The sequence below is a fragment of the Salmo trutta genome, chromosome 33 (genome assembly GCF_901001165.1).
Source record: "Salmo trutta chromosome 33, fSalTru1.1, whole genome shotgun sequence".
In the NCBI taxonomy this organism is placed as follows: Eukaryota; Metazoa; Chordata; class Actinopteri; order Salmoniformes; family Salmonidae; genus Salmo; species Salmo trutta.
This window is the reverse complement of record NC_042989.1, coordinates 15,703,876-15,724,705: the sequence shown is the minus strand read 5'-3', so window position 1 is coordinate 15,724,705 and position 20,830 is coordinate 15,703,876. Positions and strand designations below refer to the sequence as shown.

Genomic DNA, 20,830 nt, shown 5'->3' with positions numbered 1-20,830 from the left:
AACCTTAGGGCAGGTGTTCCCAAACTTTTTGGGTCCGCGAACCCATTTTGATATCAAAAAATTTTCGCGACCCCACTATGTAAAAAAATTCAATATAATCAACTAACAATCCCACTGGGCAAAAAGTGGTTGCATTAACATTGTTTCCACGTAATTTCAACAAAATATAAATATATAAATCTTATGACATTGAATCAGTGTGGAAAACTGATTGGATTTGCAAAAAGTCATCAACGTAAGGATATTTAGTATTTTTTTCACCCAACTTTTAACCCAAATCCAATGACATGGTGAAATGTTTTCTTGATTTCACATTGAATTCACGTTAGTTGACATCTCAACCAAATGTAAATCAAAATTAGACGTTGAAATGACATCCTAGCCCAGTGAGATGTTTATTTGTGTTATTTGGGCTATGTATTTTGCAAATTAGTCTGACAGTATTTTTGACAGTATTTCAATCAGAAGACAGAATGGTTTGATGTGACTGAAATGTATTGGGAAATTCAGAAGATCATCAGGCAGTAATGTTGTATGATCTTCTGTGTAGAAAAGTCATTGATAAATCATTTATGTTGTTTTTCCCCCAGTCTGTTTTAGTGCCTGGTCTTGTCCACTCAGTTCTAACGGCTTGTGGGCATAGCAGAGGAAAACAGTACTTGCGTATTTACGTTTTCTGGAGAGTCTTATCTTTCAGTGATGGGGTCATTATATTTTGTAGCTTAAACCATTCAAAAGAAAGAGCCACATTCCTAGGAAGAAAACAGAAACCTCTCTTCTTATTATAACTGCATCTAGCGGCTACCGACGGTTACTGACGTAACCCTGGTTCTATGAACCAAGTGCAAATTTTTCCTCATGACCCAATTTTTATATCAGGTGACCCGACATGGGGTCCCAACCAAGGGGCCAGTGTTCCGGTCTAGAAGCACTGTTTCGACTGCTCCTTCAGTTTTGCTTCGGTACTGCAGTTTTACTGACGCCTGGCCCAGAAAGACAATTTCCATAGACTGCCACATAGAGAAGTTAGATTAGAAAATTCAGAATAAAATACTTTAGTCATCACCTTTGTGCACAAAACATCCATTGAATTATTCAAATAATTGTTGCTGAGGCCGTTTTTTTTCTCTCCATCACTCATAGCCGAAGATATTAACATTTTATATTCAACCAATGTCTGCCATGTTTTTGGGTGACGTGATTTCATCGTCACTGCTCGCGCTGCTCCCTGTACGCTCCCTGTGCAAATGTGATGTTGCTCCATATAAACCCGACGCAACCTGGATATAGACGGTCCATGAATGCGAACATGGGTAGATTACCTTAAAAACAACGGTCTGACATCTTAAACGCAGTCTCCAGTTGTTATTATAGCACAGTGGTCGCAACCCTTACTTTGGGAAACCCTGCCTTAAAGGGTCGATGTGGAATTTATCAAACCCCTCTTGCCTCTTCTCATCAGGGTGGCCAACCTATATTTCCTGTTCCTGGTGATGCTGAACTGGGTCCCGGTGGTGGAGGCCTTTCAGAAGGAGATCACTATGATTCCCCTGGTAGTGGTGCTCATCGTCATCGCCATCAAGGATGCCCTGGAGGACTACCGCCGCTACCGTTTTGACCAGAAGGTCAACAACAACGTCGCCACAGTATACAGCGGGTGAGTGGGCCGGCTGGACAATAGTGGCCTGTGTTTATCTTTTTTAAGGGGAACAGTCACTGTGTTGTTACATACTACTACATATATAGTTATGGAGTTGAGCCTTTTTAGTTATTACACAATACACATGCGGAAAAATGAATAGTGTTACATAACAGTAATTATTACTGTGTTAATAAAATGTTCTTAGTTACCAGAGAAATTACAGCATTACGACAGGTTTATTGATTTTATGATGCTAGCATTCAAATTGAAGGTCTTAAAACGTCTTGAACACAAACTTCATATCCCATAGTGCGCTGTGTTAATCAGCACCAAAGCACCATGAATTGCATACTGGGACTTCCTGTAACAGTAGGATCAAAGGTGAAGTAGCAATTTACATTAGCATACCAAACATGAACACCTTTCTCACAGAGCCTAAAGCTGAGGACCGGTGATCCTGGATCTGATGTTGATTATTGTAGATTCAGTTGTCTGTGTTACTGTATGTGGTATTAAGGAGCACCATACATACAGCACAGATAATCTATGGGGTTACTCATTCATCCATTCATTTGTGCTGTCCAGAGTTTCACAGACCATCTAGGAAGTCATAAAAGTTCAACTTTGAGTTGTTTATGATGTGATGGAGTGTAGAAGAGTGGCTCTTTTGGTCTCTTAAGGCAGTGAGGTGTAGTGTTAGTGATCAAGGAGTTAAGCTCAAGAAGTTAAGCTCTCCCCTGCAAAGTAGATATCTTTTCTCTATCTAAACCTCACCCTGGAGACTCCGCATCCTGGATCAGGATAAACAACGACAGTAAAACAGAATGGGCATGGGTATCAAGAGGCAGAGCTCGGTCGATTGTGAGTGGCTGGGAATGCTGGAGAGATACAAAGGTCGGCTTGGATTTAAGTCAAGTTTACCAGTAAGTAAACCCTCTGGATTTGAACTGGTGGAGTTTTTCACTGGTCTTAGAAATCATGTACAGCTTGGTGTGGCCAGTCCAAGGACAAAGTTCCAGTCCGAATGACCAACAGGGGAGGAAGAGAAGGACGGTGGTGTCCTCCCTCACAGAGGATGAAGAGCTGACAGAAGTCCTCAAGTCATACAGCAGCAACAAGGTCAACACCACCAAGTACTCCTTCCTCAGTGACGGCCGTGAAGGATCTCTGGGAAGACTATAGAAGAGACAAATCAGACAAGATCGTCAATGGACGCATCTGTGAGGTTTACAGCAGATAAATACACTGAGTGTACAAAACATTAGTTGCACCCCCTTTTGCTCTCAGAACAGCTTCAATTCGGATGGTGGACCATTCTTGATACACACTGGAAACTGTTGAGCGTGAAAACCCCAGCAGCTTTGCAGTTCTTGACACACTGAAACTGGTGAGCCTGGCACTTACTACCATACCCGGTTCAAAGGCACTTCAATCTTTTGTCTTGCCCTATGAATGGCACACATACACAATCCATGTCTCAAGGCTTAAAAATGATTTAACCTGTCTCTTCCCTTTCATCTACACTGATTAAAGTGGATTTAACAGTTGACATCAATAAGGGATCATAGATTGACCAGGTGAATCCAGGTAAAACTATGTCATGGAAAGAGCAGGTGTTCATAATGTTTTTTCGACACTCGGTGTACATTCATGGTAGATCTGCGTAGAGCAAAGTGCTGTTCATTATCTCTGAGTTGGAGCAAATGGAATATCTACTGCTCACAAACTGGTTTAGCTGACTGAAAACGTTTTGAATTGCACAAGATCCGTTTATACTGTAGTTATTAGGAAAACAAACACCATACTGTACGTGTGATTTTATTAGGTAAACTGCTCTGTTATGACAGGTAAACATACTGATACTGTATGTTTCTGGAACAGGTAAACATTCTGATAGCTGGGAATATTGCAAAGCATGGATAAGTGTGAGATAACAGGTTAACAAACTGACTGGTAGTTATGTGACAACTTCTTTAACATGTAAACTAAACCTACAGACCTATAGATCTGCAGCTTCTTTTTTATACTTACTAGGGCTGTATATGGTACCACCGAACTGACTAGCATGCAACCTAGAGCAGGTATATGCTGAACTGAAAGTAGGACAAATTGACATCATCTCTACCGCTCTACAAAAGGTAAATCATATGATCTGTGATTGTAAAACATAATTATTGTGCCATGTGAGAGATGGACACACACATCACTCACTCAATTCCTCTGATGGCTCTCTGCACATAAGGCCTTGACAATTCAATGTTCAATGGCTGAGTTCTCACTTGTTGAAACCTATCCCCTTTTCCAGAGTCTAGGAGTGAGTGGTAGAGATAGCCTGTTGGTTCTTCCTCCCAGGTCTACATGTCCCACCATGCAATAGCTCACAGCCTCAGGTATAGTGAGGCCAGAAAATCCCTATAGCCTATCCACACCAACATACTTTATTCAACATACTCTTTCATGTTGGGTGAATGTAAAAAAACCACATTATTACAGTAATTGTCTCTAACCAGAAAACTCCCAGTTCCTGCCAGGAAAAGGTGATAGTGGTGGACAATGAGATAAATGATTAACCTTAAAGTTAAAGTATATTCACACACTGGCCTGGTGGAACATTGTGTGTTTGAGAAGCCTTACACTCACGCCCTGTGATTGAGTTGAAGACTTGTTTGTTACACCCACCCTACCAGCTACAAGTAGCATTCCAGTTGGCGTGGTTCCATCATGTGCATGTTACTGTGTACCCAAACACACACCACACTCCCTGCTTCAAAGGAGTACACACACTGACTGTACACACAATTGAATCTTGACCCAGACCATAACACACAATGAGCAGGTTAAATGCAGCACATGTACTTCATGGTTGTCTGAAATACATTTTTGTTTTAAAGTCTCTCTTGTGGTGCTGAGCCCCATAGTTCAGTTAATTTGTAAAGGATTATTCCAACACACACGATTACCTCACGGTCTTGTCTTGAGAGACGTCACCGACTGAAATGTCGACCAAAAAAAAGTGCAGGGTTATTGTTGCCTTCTGGAGTTTTTTTAAATGTGTAAAATAGGTAACCATGTCTGTGTTTAGGTGCTTTAATGGTTGGTTAATTAAAGCCATGCTCCCTTGCTTGTGTGAATACTGTTCATATGTATGAAATCTTTTATTTTGTTGTAATTCTGCTCCTGTGGTATTGTTAGCAACGTTTCAACCACAGAGGGTCTTCAGGCCTTCGTCATATTTGATAGTACCCACATGGTCCCACTCTGTGCCCTCAAGCAGTTAACAGGTTTTCTTGTGGTATGTTTTACGATAGGAAACAGCAGACGTATGTGGACCAGCGTTGGCAGGACGTCCGCGTGGGGGACTTTGTCCGTCTGTCCTGTAACGAGATCATCCCTGCAGACATGCTGCTGCTGTACTCCTCTGACCTCCACGGCGTCTGCTACATCGAGACGGCCAACCTGGACGGGGAGACCAACCTCAAACAGAGACAGGTGGTCAGAGACCTGCCACAAGTATGTGGCTCACATCGCTCTCATTGGTTTGAACATGCTGTTATCATTGTCATGATTGCATTTCAGTTTTTTAAATAATTGAGGTTAAAGCATGCTTGCAAGAGACGGGGTGCCTCGCACCTGCCTAAACAAAACACTGCCGTTTATTGTACAGCTGAAGGTGGAGTGGTACAATAATAAAACGTTTGATAAAACATGATGCAAGAAGCTGTGATTTACCTGCGTTACACAACTGTACTGTATATCTGTGTAAAAAGCTGTACACTTCCTGTAAAGGTATGGTGTAATGAAGAAGAAGAAGAAAGCAAAACATTTGAGACCAAAATATTGTCCTTGGGTCTAGCAGGAAAATAACTGCAGAATTTCACAAGGTACTCTATAAAAATTCTAACCAGAATGCCTAGTAGAAATTGGAAATATTTACAGCGTGTGTGTCATCTGTTTCAGGGTTCCGAGTTGACTCCAGAGAACTTCCACAGCCGCATTGAATGCGAGAACCCCAACAACGACCTCAGCCGGTTCCGAGGTTACATGTGAGTCTGATTTTAGTCTGGTTTAATTGACTACAGATACTGTATGGAAACAGACTTAACTTTATAAACTTTTGAAAGGCAAGGTAACTTTCATGTTTTTTACAGGGAGCACCCCAGTAATGCTCGTGTGGGCTTACACCACGACAACCTCCTCCTGCGAAGCTGCACCATCCGCAACACAGAGACCATCATAGGCATCGTGGTCTATGCAGGTAAGAGGGTGAAACACTCCTCTATCCCCAGGTCTACCCCACGCTAGTGTTTGGAGTGTCCCATTATCCAACCCAGGTGTCCACATATTTCAAGTTATACCTGGGCAACCAGCAGGACTTTCGGCCATTGAGCACTGGAGTTGTGGTGCAGCCCTGATGTAACAGGCTATGCTGATGAGAGTATAATCTGCCTCTAGTGTACTCAACCCTGTACTTGAACCTTCTGTCATAAAGCCTATATAATGCTGCCTTTATGGATAATGGCTGTTAACCTCTTAGATGTAATGGCAAAATGTAGATTGCCGCCTAAATAGACATACCCAAAAGTAACTGCTATGCATGTGCAATTACATGATTCTGGTATATTTGGAAAGACATCTGGGAGATTGAGGAAATGATCAGGAGTTACATAGTTCAAAATACACAAGATCAAGCACACACAAAATAGTTTTTTTATTTTGAAAGTAATCTTTCATTGACAAGCTATAAGTGAATTATTGATGCCCAGAGCTGGAAACACATCAGATGGCTTCCACAACATGTGCGCAATGGGATTGATAGACCTAACAACTAGAAATGGGTAGATATTTTAGTAGGTGGTGTCAGGTGCGGTCATGGGACGTTTCCAAGTGTCCCTAAACCTCTCCAGAGTGGCATGTCTGTAAATGAGATAATTCCAGTGCTATTACATATTTCCAATCCCTAAATTTTGTTCAGTATAAAAACACAATTTCTACTATATCAACCTCACTCAAACATTGTGGTGGTGTTAAGGGGTATCCAGGGTACATTCAAGTGTCCTTTCAACCTCTCCAAAGTGTCCAAATGTGGTAATTGCACTGTTTTTGCACACTGGATGTGCCTAAAAGTAAAAGTTTCTACAACACCAACCTCTAACATTGTGGTGGTGTCGGGGGACATACAGGGTATATCCAAGTGTTTTTTTTCAACCTCTCCAAAGTGCCTGAACTTTTAGCCTAGGCATATCCAATGTATTGGTCCCACATACAAATTAACTGTTTATAAAAGCAACCGATATACTTTCAAAAATATATACAAATGTCTTATCAAACAAACTTGGTTACACACGTGTCCTTCACTAAAATAGAAATAATCTGAACTATTTACAAATGGCATTCGTTTTACAATCCAGGTATAGATGATTGGATTTCACTTTCACCATAGCTTGTACATGCTGTAATAGTCTTTGAAGCAGTCCCTGGGGGGGGGGGGGGTCTTGTGAGGTTGTTTGGGCCCCCAATTCAGCCATTTCTAACACCAGCTGCTCTCGGAAGGCCAACTGGGAGAGACGGGTTTGACCTTTTGCTTTGGCCATCTGCTTGTGGAGAATGAAAACATTTACTGTAGCAATGTCCACAAAGTGGTAAAAAAAATGTATTATACCACTTCCTTGTCTTATGGAAGACCTGGAAGTAGCCTATCAGAGCATCAGATAGGTTGACACCCCCCATGCTGGCATTGTAGTCCTTCATAGAAACAGGAATAGAGACATTCTTCCTTTTTCACCCTCCTTGAGACATGGTTGTTATTGAATGCCTTATGCTGTGTGAGCATGGTTACTTCCCTAGTGTCCTCACAAAAAGCAGCTTGTCAGTCCTGATAGAACGTATGGTCCCCCTCTCCGCTGTCTTTGTCATGTCATTTACCTTGGTCGAATGGTGCCACAAGTCCCTATTTTCTTTTTCAAGAGGTCTATGAAAAGTTGATGTAGAACCATCAGACGGGGTGATTGACACAGCAGTGGGGGGTGTAGAACCATCAGATGGGGTGATTGACACAGCAGTGGGGGGTGAAGAACCATCAGACGGGGTGATTGACACAGCAGTGGGGGATGTAGAACCATCAGACGGGGTGATTGACACAGCAGTGGGGGGTGTAGAACCATCAGACGGGGTGATTGACACAGCAGTGGGGGATGTAGAACCATCAGACGGGGTATTTGACACAGCAGTGGGGGGTGTAGAACCATCAGACGGGGTGATTGACACAGCAGTGGGGGATGTAGAACCATCAGACGGGGTGATTGACACAGCAGTGGGGGATGTAGAACCATCAGACGGGGTAGTTTGACACAGCAGTGGGGGATGTAGAACCATCAGACGGGGTGATTGACACAGCAGTGGGGGGTGTAGAACCATCAGACGGGGTGATTGACACAGCAGTGGAGGATGTAGAACCATCAGACGGGGTGATTGACACAGCAGTGGGGGGTGTAGAACCATCAGACGGGGTGATTGACACAGCAGTGGGGGGTGTAGAACCATCAGACGGGGTGATTGACACAGCAGTGGGGGGTGTAGAACCATCAGACAGGGTGATTGACACAGCAGTGGGGGGTGTAGAACCATCAGACGGGGTGATTGACACAGCAGTGGGGGGTGTAGAACCATCAGACGGGGTGATTGACACAGCAGTGGGGGGTGTAGAACCATCAGACGGGGTGATTGACACAGCAGTGGGGGGTGAAGACCTTGACCAGCGGGGGCGCTAGCTGGGGAGGGGTGGCTCCCAAACGTCATCATCCAAATCCTCTGCATCCTCCACTCTGTGGTGAATAAAATAAAGGGATATATTGTTGTAAGACACACAGAATTACAGTTGACACAATTAACAAAACATTACGGTGAAGTAAAAAACCAAGCCTAAACTTTATTTGTACAGTGACTCACATAGAGGGTGTGAAGCAAAGACACAATGCAAACAGTAACACTTTGGAGACAAAGGCAGGTGTGAGAACCACAAACAATGGCCATGAGAGTTTATTTGTTTTATACCTTAATTCTTTTCAATGCCGGTCTAGGAACAGTGGGTTAACTGCCTTGTTCAGGGGCAGAACGACAGATTTGTACCTTGTCAGCTCGGGGATTCGATCTTGCAACCTTTCGGTTACTAGTCCAACACTCTAACCACTAGGCTACGTTGCCGCCTTAGTGGTCTCTCCAAACTATTACATTGATGAAATTTAGAACAGCAAACAGTGAACTAATAAGAAACAGACAATTACTTTGGAATTATATAGCATTGAAATTACTTGTAAACTAAATCCAAAGCACAAAAAGCAGACAACGTATAAATACGAAATACCTAGTCAAAAGTGGATCCAATCCTTCTAGAAAGCAATCTTCGTCGGCCGAGACGAGGAAATCGCTCCCCTAATCCGAGTCCGGCTCCAGTATTTTATTCAAAGCTTCTATGTCGGTATACTTATTTATAGCTTCCTTCTTTTTAGTTTCCTGTTCGATGTATATTCTTAGTTTTTACCTATTTAATTTTGAGAAGCCTTTTATGCTATATTTTATGCTAAAGTGATCAAATTTAAATCAATGAAAATCTGTTTACAATATAATGTAGCATGCTCGGTGCTGCAATATAATGTCATGTAGAGTGCTCGTCTCTGAGGCAGGTAGCAACAGTTCGCATTACGCATAAAAGGTTCTAGGCCTTGTTTTGTCCCACCCAGGTCAACTACATAGCCCTGGAAAGCATATCTCATCGGCTACAAGACTGTAGATGAATCGCCTGTGTAATAGATGCATACGGCGCGTAAGCAGGACACATGTCATGCGCAAAGATAGTCACTCGGTGGACATTCGATGTTGCCATTAAGTCATGCATCATCAGATAACATTGATAATAGGCTAGATCTGTTCCTACCAACCTAGGGATTCATTTCATACCCCCATGTAGCTATAGCTCAAACACAAATCGAAGTTTACCTTGTAAGATGTTTGGTGAAAATGTTGTGTAAAATAAAATGTTTGACTCTGGGCTGGTGATCATTAACGGTAGGTCACAGGCAGACAAATAAGATATCCACATGATCTGTGGAGTCCTGGCTTTCGGTGTGAATCAACGTATTCCATGTTTATTGCGTTTATGCTTCACAACGCTGACCGGAATGTAGGTAGCAGACATATTGAAGTTAGGTAATCGGCTCGGCCTGCCCATGTATGGTAGTAAGTCACACCAAGGTTTTTAAGGCACAGATCAATAGCCAAGATACTCAGCTTTCCGCAGACACTCTACTTTTGCAGATAGGGGCTACCGTTCTCATACCAGAATGAATTGAATGAAACAAATCAAATAGGGTGCCCAAATATGGGGGCTTTACATTTAAGAGGTTAAGAGAACTACCACATTGTCCTGCCCCCATAGTCTATATTAGTGTTGGCTGCTAGGAGTGTAGCCTGCCCCAGCTCCTTTTATGCCTTCTAAACCTGTCTCTGCTCAGTCAGATAAGGTTTCTACTTCCATTATTATTACTACAAAATCCATGCAAGTATACAGTTACACCAGATCTGGTAACAGCAAGGGCTTTCTATGCACGCCATTCATCTCATCTTCCTGCATTGGCTATTGTGATACAGTGGAGAATCAACCTCTGATATCTTATGTGCTGCATTTCAGTGCCTATGCAATTTCATTGTAATGAATTTCTCTGTTGTTGTTCACCTCTTCATGTTTATTCGACAGCCACTAACACAGGGTATTTTCACCCAGGTCTACTATAAAACCACATATACATGTATACAGCCATGCTTGTGCTGTGTGATCTTGAACACAGGTCACGAGACCAAAGCCATGAAGAACAACAGTGGGCCGCGGTATAAACGCAGTAAATTGGAGCGCAGGATGAACATGGACATACTGTGGAGCGTTGTTCTGCTGGTCATCATGTGTCTGACCTCAGCTATAGGTCCGTACTGATCAGTATAACTTATCACATCTATATGAACATGTGTCTGTACAGCTGTATTTGGTTGCTGACCAAATCTATATGAACACAATGCTTATCGTGTCCTACCACACAGTTATTGGTCTTTGCTGTTTTACCATAGCTATATAGTTTCTGTAAACAAGTCTTTTGACCACATCTATATAATTCTTTGTGCCCCTCAGGCCATGGTCTCTGGCTCAGGAACCTGGAAGGAGCTTCCTTTCTGATCCCTGACACCACATCTCCTGCCCTGTCTGGCTTCTACCTGTTCTGGACCATGATCATAGTACTACAGGTAGGTAGCGCACTAAATGTCATAACACCGTGAGTCAATGGGAAAACTTCCTGGCTCTAAATTATATTCCATTCTCTCCTCGGCAGGTGCTCATCCCTGTCTCCCTGTACGTGTCCATCGAGATTGTCAAACTGGGTCAAATCTTCTTCATCCAGAACGACGTGGACTTCTACAATGAGTACCTGGACTCCAGGATCCAGTGTCGAGCCCTGAACATCACAGAGGACCTGGGTCAGATCCAGTATGTGTTCTCAGACAAGACTGGCACACTGACGGAGAACAAGATGGTGTTCCGGCGTTGCACCATTGCTGGGGTGGAGTACCCCCACGAGGAAAATGGTGAGAAGTCTAATTTAATTTTGCTACACCACTACCAGGGGCACTAATGAGAGATGGTATTGTGAATGTTTGATACCCTGAAACTAAGGATTTTGTACAATGTATTTAACCATTGCTTTCGTCCTTCTGTGTCTATCTTTCTGGCAGCGCGGAGGCTTGAAGTGTACAAGCCGGAGGAGGACGAGGCGATGGGCCGCTCCCACACGCTCAAGTCACGTGCCAGCGCCAAGTCCCTGAGCTGCAAGTCGCTCAGCTGCAACCGCAGCTCCGTGTCCCTGCACACACTGACAGGCCACTCCGAAGAGGAGGGGGAGGAGACCTCCAGCCCCACCCTACCCCGACATAGCGCCTTCAGCAGCCCTATGGTGAGACTCATACACCCAGTGTTTCTTTAGTCATTCGCAATGAGACCCTTCAAAGTTGCACGTTTATTGTTCTAGCCAAGCACGAAGACACCTGATTCAGCTAATCAAAGACTTGGTGATTAGTTGAATCACACACAACTGACAGCATGGTATGAGTTGTCTAATTCCTATCTTCCATCTAGGAGAAGGATGTAGTCCCGGACCCTCTCCTGGTGCAGAAGCTGAACTGTCTGTCCTCCCCGCTCTTCCTTTTGACGGACGCCAGTATGGAGCTCACCTACATTGTGGACTTCTTCATGGCTCTGGCCATCTGCAACACGGTGGTGGTGTCCTCACCCAACCAACCCCGCCATGTGGTACGTAACATAGCCTCATCCTAATCATTTTTAAAAGAATGGTACATATTTGCAATGTTTTAACTCCAAACAATGTCCATTTGTAGTCCTCGAAGGGGGAAAGCACACACTGAATATAACAAAAATGTACATGTTAGAACAGGATTGGTGCCAGTTCCATTTAAAAGGATCTTTTCAATTGCATTCCCAGGTCCAGGTGCCTGAGGTCTCCAGTACCCCCCTTAAATCCCTGGAGGACATCAAGATGCTGTTCCAGCGTTTCAGCCTCCCCCGCTTCTCCACACTCTCTCCTCCACACACTACAGACAGTACTCGCAGCTTCACCGGCAGGCTCTTCGCCAGGGGCAAGCCAGCGTCCTTCACCCCCAGCCCTTCCCCTATCCCCACCAAGAGGGGTACAGATCCAGACGGGGAGCCAAACTTTGAGGCCTCCATCCTGATTATCAAACCAGGGCTGGCTGGACCCCCTGGAGAGGATGGGGACCAAGGGGATGAGGAGGGAGAACATGGATCTTGGAAAGGCGAAGAGGACAAGATTGTACAACTCAACCCAGGGGCCTGGAGCGGGCTGGAGAACTCTAACGGAGCACAAGACCCTCCCGGTGAACTTGGGGCAGACGAACTGATCTATGAGGCAGAGAGCCCAGACGAGGCGGCTCTGGTCCACGCGGCAAGGGCCTACCACTGCACCCTGCGGGGACACTCGCTGGAGCGCCTTCTGGTGGAGCTGCCGGGGATGGGCAGCCTGGCCGTGCGCCTGCTCCACATCCTCCCATTTGATTCCACCCGCAAGAGGATGTCTGTGGTGGTCCGCCACCCACTCACCAAGCAGGTGGTGGTCTACACCAAGGGAGCCGACTCAGTCATCATGGACCTGGCAGAGTCACCTAAAGGTGCTGAGCAGTCAGAGAGCAGGCAGGGTCACATCAAAGAACAAACCCAGAAACACCTAGACAACTACGCCAGGGAAGGCCTTCGCACCCTCTGCATCGCTAAAAGGGTACAGACGTCTACAGTGGTTCTGCTTTCTGTACCAGCTTAGAATACAATAGTTTATTGTACTCAGAATATTACATTATTTTCACAAACTTATCAAACAAACCAAGAATATATTACCCAAAAATGTCAGTGATTGACTGGTGACTTGTGCAAACAGGTGTTTTATTTTTTATTAGATTTTTATTGACCCATCTTCAGAGGACAAAATAAAAATGAAAGTTTTTTTGTTACATATGTTTTATTACATATACAGTACCAGTCAAACATTTGGACACACCTACTCATTCCAGGGTTTTTCTTTAATTTGACTATTTTCTACATTGTATAATAATAGTGAAGATATCAAAACTATGAAATAACACATATGGAATCATGTGGTAACCAAAAAAGTGTTAAACAAATCAAAATATATTTTATATAAGAGATTCTTCAAAATAGCCACCCTTTGCCTTGATGACAGATTTGAACACTCATTGACATTCTCTCAACCGGCTTCATGAGGTAGTCAACCGGGAATGAATTTCAATTAACAGGTGTGCCTTGTTAATTTGTGGAATCTATTTCCTTCTTAATGCGTTTGAGCCAATCAGTTGTGCTGTGACAAGGTAGGGGTGGTATACAGAAGATAGCCCTATAAGACCAAGTCCATATTATGGCAACAACAGTTTCATCAAGACATGAAGGTCAGTCAATCCGGAAAACTTCAAGAACTTTGAACGTTTCTTCAAGTGCAGTCACAAAAACCATCAAGTGCTATGATGAAACTGGCTCTTTTGAGGACCGCCACAGGAAAGGAAGACCCAGAGTTACCGCTGCTGCAGAGGATAAGTTTGTTAGAGTTAACTACACCTTGGATTGCAGCCCAAATAAATGCTTCACAGAGTTCAAGTAATAGACACATCTCAACATCAACTGTTCAGAGGAGGCTGCGTGAATCAGGCCTTCATGGTCGAATTGCTGCAAGAAACCACTACTAAAGGACACCAATAAGAAGAGACTTTCTTGGGCCAAAAAACACGAGCAATGGACATGAGACCGGTGAAAATCTGTCCTTTGGTCTGAAGAGTCCAAATGTGAGATTTTTGGATCCAACCGCCGTGTCTTTGTGAGACGCAGAGTAGGTGAACGGATGATCTCTGCATGTGTGGTTACCACCGTGAAGCATGGAGGAGGAAATGTGATGGTGTGGGGGTGCTTTCCTGGTGACACTGTCAGGGATTTATTTAGAATTCAAGGCACACTTAAACTGCATGGCTACCACAATATTCTGCAGCGATACGCCACCCCATCTGGTTTGCACTTAGTGGGACTACCATTTGTTTTTCAACAGGACAATGACCCAAAACACACCTTCAGGCTGTGTAAGGGCTATTTGACCAAGAAGGAGAGTGATGGAGTGCTGCATAAGATGACCTGGCCTCCACAATCAACTGACCTCAACCCAATTATTAAGATGGTTTGGGATGAGTTGGACTGCAGAGTGAAGGAAAAGCAGCCAACAAGTGTTCAGCATATGTGGGAAGTCCTTCAAGACTGTTGGAAAAGCATTCCGCATTAAGCTGATTGAGAGAATGCCAAGAGTGTGCAAAGCTGTCTTCAATGCAAAGGGTGGCTACTTTGAAGAATCTAAAATATATTTAGAATTTTTTTTTTTTACAATTTTTGGGTTACTACATGATTCCATATGTGTTATTTAATATTTTTGACGTCTTCACTATTATTCTACAATGTAGAAAATAGTAAAAATTAAGAAAAACCCTTGAATGAGTAGGTGTGTCCAAACTTTTGACTGGTACTGTACATTTAACACATTTTTCATACATAGTGCTTTTACACACAATATTACTTAACAGAAATATAGTTTTTTTAAAATGTATATTACATTTGGATACATAGTACTCAGACAGATCCAGGACACATTATATAGTATTTTCATTGATAACTCTTATAGATCATGAGCTTTTAATCCCACCCCTCAGCTACTCTAAGTCCATCCCACCGTAGACCAGCCTTGCTTGATTTCCATGTGCCATATATTTTTCAACTGTGCTGTGATGTTGTACAAAGATTCTGAACTTTTCTATTCGCATAGTATCCACAGATTGTAAGATAAAGTTGAATATTTTTGCTAAAATTATTGTGTTGTTGATTGATTGATTATGGCTTTGAAAATCTCCCAACAGTGCTATTTGTAGGGTTTATTCTATTGTGCTAACAGGTTTTGGAGGAGGAGGAGTATGAGGTTTGGTTGAAGCGTCATGCGTTTGCAGAGACCAGCATAGAGAACAGAGAGGAGCTTCTACTGGAGTCTGCACAAAGACTGGAGACCAACCTGACTCTACTGGGTAAACCGCCACTCCACAGACATGTTTTATTTGCACCATTAGGAGAATAAGGGTGATTTATTAAATGTATTGCTAAAGTACTAGTCATCGGGTCCCAATCAATTAAAAGTACAGCCTGTAACTTTCATAGTCAAAAGTGCTGCTCCTACACTTGTTTATAACCCGAAGGGGTGAATTCAAGCAGCAACTTGGTTAGGGGCTAGCATCAACCAACTGCAATGGCTGATTGTAGTGTTACTGTTTCTGTCTCCAGGGGCAACAGGGATAGTGGATAGACTACAGGAAGAGGTCCCAGAGACCATTGAGGCACTACAGAGAGCAGGGGTCAAAGTATGGGTCCTCACTGGGGACAAACAAGAGACTGCCATAAACATTGCCTGTGCCTGCAAACTTCTCAGGTCCACAGACCAACTGCTGACTGCTAATTGTGGTAGCAAGGTGAATGTTATCTTGATAGCCTGAATTATTTGTACTCTTTCAAATTGCTTTCCTGTCATCCTGCTGTGTATCTTCCTTATCCTGGTGTGTGTCTCTTCAGGAGGCGTGCAAGGCTTTGTTGTTGGCGCTGCGGGCGGAGATGGAGTGCGGAGAGGCAGCTGAGGGCACGTCGGGCTTCACCCTGGTTGTAGACGGGCGCACGCTGGAGTTTGCCCTGCAGGAGGACCTGAAAGGGGACTTCCTGGAGCTGAGCCGGTGCTGCAGGGCCGTGATCTGCTGCCGCTCCACCCCCCTGCAGAAGAGCCAGGTGGTACGGCTGGTACAGGACCAGCTCCAAGTCATGACCCTCGCCATAGGTCAGTGGAAGAGTCGGTAACGCTTTAATAAATGAGTAGTACAGGATCTACTGTATACATATTTATACACATTTAGAAGGCATTATAGGTAGGAAAAGCCCTGTCTTAGTGTTTCAAATGTAGATTTCTTAAGTCTGGGGCATCCTTTTTGTCTAGGTGATGGAGCCAACGATGTCAGTATGATCCAGGTAGCAGATGTTGGCATTGGGATATCTGGCCAGGAGGGCATGCAGGCTGTGATGTCCAGTGACTTTGCCATCTCCAGGTTTAAACACCTCCGCAAGCTGCTGTTGGTCCATGGACACTGGTGCTACACACGCCTGGCAAACATGATTCTCTACTTCTTCTACAAGAATGTGGTAAGAATATATCTCACTCACCCACACACAGACACACACATAAAGACACAGACACTATCTCTTTATTTTCTCTTCCTCCCTCCCACTCTCTTCCTGTGTGTGTAGATGTATGTAAACCTGCTGTTCTGGTACCAGTTCTTCTGTGGATTCTCGGGGAGTGTTATGACCAACTCCTGGGTGCTCATCTTCTTCAACCTCCTCTTCACCTCCGCCCCTCCCCTTCTCTACGGGATCCTGGACAAAGACGTGTCTGCAGAAACCCTCATTAAGTTACCGGAGCTCTACAAATCTGGACAGAATTCCAAGGTATGTGAAGGTGGAATCTGGTCGTATTAGGACAACGTTTTCCAACTCCGGTCCTTGGGTACATTTCTGTTCTAGTCCAGCACTAACACACACACTAATTCATATCTTTTGTTTATATATCTCTCCAGGCCTACCTCGCTTCTACCTTCTGGCTGACAATGCTGGACGCTATTTACCAAAGCCTTGTCTGTTTCTTTGTTCCTTACTTTGTGAGTAGATTTACACTAGATTTGCACTAGTAGTTGTATTCCCATTGATGTATTGTGTTTTGTGTCCTGTGTCTACGTTGTGTAATCCTATACCCTGAGAATGGGTCAGTGAGGTGGTGGTGTTCTCTAATCTGGGAGTAGTTTCAATTTAATAGGGCATCATGCCATTCCCTGCCTATAAAGACATCAAAGGATTTCCTCATTCATAATGAACTTTGTTTTGGTCTTTATTTTTGGTCAGGCATACGCAGGGTCGGATGCAGACATGCTCTCCTTTGGTTCTCCCATCAATGCCTCGTCCCTCCTCATTATCCTACTGCACCAGGTCATCGAGAGCCGCACACTGGTGAGACTCACACCTGACCTGACCCAACCATAGGCTGATAATGATACTGCATTTTGAAGGGGGCAACTAGTGGACTACACTAGTGTGAGGCATTTAGCTATAAGTGCACCTGGGATCCTGTTATTCCATGTTATGTACTCTATTTATATACATATATTCCTATGTTGATCTGTGCTATGTTCCTGTGTTACAGACATGGCTACATGTGTTAGTGCTGGTGGGTAGTGCTCTCTTCTACTTCTCTTTCACCCTGGTCTTCAGTGTGGTGTGTGTGACGTGTAGCCCCCCCACCAATCCCCTTGGTGTGGACAAGCTACAGATGTCCCAACCACTCTTCTACGGAGTGTGTGCCCTCACCACCGTGCTGGCACTGCTACCAAGGTATACACTCACAAACACAGTGGTGCCAACCTTTTTCAGAGAGAATTGCTGCTCGATTTGAGACCCACATCATAAAACCATCTTTAAATCTATTTTTTTTTAAGTACAACTTTTATACCTTCCCTTTCTCACTGCCACTCTTTCAGATTCCTGTTCCAGGCCCTGCACAACAGCATCTGCCCCTCTGACACAGTGACGGCTGCTCTGATGGACCAGCTCAATCCAGATGACTACTGTAGAAGGATGCAGCGCTGGAACCAGACCCAGGCCCAGAGTAAAACCAGGAGTCTCGTCATCAACGTGGAAGACTCAGACATCAAGGTCCCTGACCCTGACTTCAGACTCCCTTCAGAGCTGAAGGAATGCAGTGCTGCCGCTGGCTCTTTGCTCTCCTGACCTCACAGAGGCTACAGGAGGTGGCTACCACAGGAGGCTGCTGAGGGGAGGACAGCTCATAATAATGGCTGGAATGGAATGAATGGAATGGGATCAACCACATGGAAAACATGTTTGATATGTTAGATACCATGCTTTAATTAAGTTCCAGCCATTACTATGAGCCTGTCTTACCCAATTAAGGTACCACCGGCCACCTGTCGTGGCCACAGGGGGAGGCTGCAGGGTTCAACCCTAACACCCTTCAAAACTAGCTGTCTTGCATGGGTTGCTCACTGATGATGATGGTTAAGAACACCATGCTGTCTATCCATGGGAAAGAGATGGATATGTTTCTCACGTGTGCCTAGAGTTGCATTAACATGGAGTCATGGATGTATAGCCTCTCCTGGTACTTGAGAAAAGATTGGTGATGTGGACTTTTTGTATTTTTTCTTATGTAACCTTTATTTAACTATTTAACTAGCAAGTCAGTTAAGAACAAGTTCTTATTTACAATGATGGCCTACAGGTGAATATACTGAATCCACACAAGTGCGTCGAGGGTAAAGACACATTAGACATTCATAAATGTGTCTCTGTGGTACGCTAGTACTTTGACACAATCAGGTGTGAGGCATAGTGCACTACACCCGCTAGGCGTGGTCCACTCTGGCCCTCTTCAGAGTGCACTGAGCATGTAGGGCACAGAATGCTAGTAGTTATCATAGGCTAGTCCCCAGTAGCTAGCTAGTCTCAAAAGAATGCTTATAGGTTGATTTAGCGACTGTTTAACTCCTCATCCTGTCACCAAGTTATGAATGGGAGCTGTGAAACAATCGTTATGTGACGTGATATCAGAAGGTTGACAAGCTTTTTTAAAAATGTTATTGTTTTGTTTGTTCCATGAAAACATGTGTACTGTACTACACTGGTTACATTCCTCTACTGAATCATGTTACGCAATCCCAGGTAACGTGAAAGAATATTTGAATGTTCTTTTTTCTGTCATTTACACTGCTTGGTTGAGAATGGTGAAATGATATGCTGGAGTGCGTGCAATGTTTGTAATGTGTTTACAATCCTTGAGCTGCGTACACTTCTTTGTAAAGTTAGCATCAAGCTATGACTCGTTTTTGTGTTTACGCACATCTCTTTGTTGTTGGTGTTTCTTAAACAAACACACCAAAAATGAAATTGTGAACAACGCATATTATTGCATATGAACCGTGGAGACAGAGAGGTCACATAGAGCACCAAAGTCATAATACCCATAAAATGGTTCCAATCGTTTTTCCGCCCTCCATTTTTCCCATAGGAACACTTAAAATAAGAGCTGTGTTTCGTGTTGGCCTACCCTGGTGTGACGTTTTGATAACCGTGTAAATCTCTCTAGGACAACAAGTGACTTATCAATATATTTGCATGTATTTACTCCCCAAAAATGAAATGCTAATTAGTTGCTAATGTGGCTATCATAAAGAACTACAAATGCCATGATGATCTGGATTAACTATCTGTTAGCTAAATTTAGTATTGAATAAATTGGTTACATTTCTTTAAATGTACAATTCTGTGAACTGTCATGTGCAAGTTTTAAATTGACACAACACCTGTTAGCAAAGGTGTCAGCGAGAGATGACGTGCAGGAGCTTGCAGGGATTTGTAGTTTGCATAATGTCTACTTTGATGCTAATTAGCATTTTCGAATCTGAGAGTAAATAGAGATTAATATATTGATAAAAGTCACCTTGTCGGAGAGATTTAGATGGTTATCAAAACGTCACACCAAGGTAAGCTTAAACGATCACAATCCTTATTTTAAGCGTTTCTAAAATTCCCTATGGGAAAAATGAATGGTGGAAAAACTTTTCACCGCTAGGATTTATGGGTATTATGACACCCCAATGCAGGGCTCTATAGTTGGGCAAAATCCGAATGCTGTACAGTGGCCTTACCCTCCTAACCACTGATCTCTGTGGCTTGGGTAGGTGATAACAGTATGTAAATGTATGAATCACACTTGAATCTATTTTGACAGGAGTTTACATGGATTTGGCATGGACCTGACATTTCCCACCACTATTACCTACCAACCCGCACTTAGCTGTAGTCATGTTCGGTAAAGGAGCCTTGAAGTCCATTTAAACATGGCATGTATTGATTTATTTAACCTTTATTTTCTCATTGATGTACAATCTCTTTTTCAAGAGAGACCTGGCCAAAGGGCAGCACACATTTAGTTAGAAGACAAGGACCAAAATGCAATGTAAATTTACACACTGGAAATTGAAAATGTAATGTGGGAAGATGATAGAGATCCTGGGGCTTCGAAAGCAAGACAACCAAAACTGCAACTTAATAGGCTTAAGTACAGGAAGAGGGTTCAGATATGGCCCTCCTGTATGTGAAGTAGGCTTTACAAATGTTCTCTTGAGTTTGCCTGGACAATGCCATTGCCAGTTATATCTGCTTCTGAGAAGTGACCTCTATGCAACAGCCTCTACCACATGCAAGTCTTCTTTAGATCGATTAATCCTCAGTATTTTATGTGGTTAAATTAGACTCATATTTTTAAAATTGTTTTTACAGTAAAATCCTGCTTGTCAAATCCTACGCAACATGGAAAAGGCAGCTGATTTGACCTATTGTGAAATTGTAAAAGCAATGATTATAAATTAGTTGTGAACTTGTTTATAATAAATTCATTATTTTATATCAACTTA

At 43.4% G+C, this 20,830-nt stretch overlaps 1 protein-coding gene across 1 annotated transcript in view; it reads left to right on the top strand.

Moving 5' to 3' along the window:
• Nucleotides 1-20,830, top strand: part of atp10d (ATPase phospholipid transporting 10D) — a 27,260-nt gene extending 6,430 nt beyond the window's left edge. The window contains exons 3-21 of the mRNA XM_029729921.1: nucleotides 1,463-1,657; nucleotides 4,951-5,152; nucleotides 5,600-5,685; nucleotides 5,791-5,897; nucleotides 10,483-10,614; nucleotides 10,818-10,930; nucleotides 11,017-11,269; nucleotides 11,417-11,634; nucleotides 11,817-11,990; nucleotides 12,181-12,990; nucleotides 15,208-15,334; nucleotides 15,588-15,772; nucleotides 15,873-16,128; nucleotides 16,285-16,487; nucleotides 16,593-16,793; nucleotides 16,922-17,002; nucleotides 17,244-17,348; nucleotides 17,542-17,729; nucleotides 17,876-20,830. Coding sequence (XP_029585781.1) covers nucleotides 1,463-1,657; nucleotides 4,951-5,152; nucleotides 5,600-5,685; nucleotides 5,791-5,897; nucleotides 10,483-10,614; nucleotides 10,818-10,930; nucleotides 11,017-11,269; nucleotides 11,417-11,634; nucleotides 11,817-11,990; nucleotides 12,181-12,990; nucleotides 15,208-15,334; nucleotides 15,588-15,772; nucleotides 15,873-16,128; nucleotides 16,285-16,487; nucleotides 16,593-16,793; nucleotides 16,922-17,002; nucleotides 17,244-17,348; nucleotides 17,542-17,729; nucleotides 17,876-18,125 — 3,886 coding nt within the window. The 3' untranslated portion in view covers nucleotides 18,126-20,830. The remainder of the gene's footprint in view (nucleotides 1-1,462; nucleotides 1,658-4,950; nucleotides 5,153-5,599; nucleotides 5,686-5,790; nucleotides 5,898-10,482; nucleotides 10,615-10,817; nucleotides 10,931-11,016; nucleotides 11,270-11,416; nucleotides 11,635-11,816; nucleotides 11,991-12,180; nucleotides 12,991-15,207; nucleotides 15,335-15,587; nucleotides 15,773-15,872; nucleotides 16,129-16,284; nucleotides 16,488-16,592; nucleotides 16,794-16,921; nucleotides 17,003-17,243; nucleotides 17,349-17,541; nucleotides 17,730-17,875) is intronic.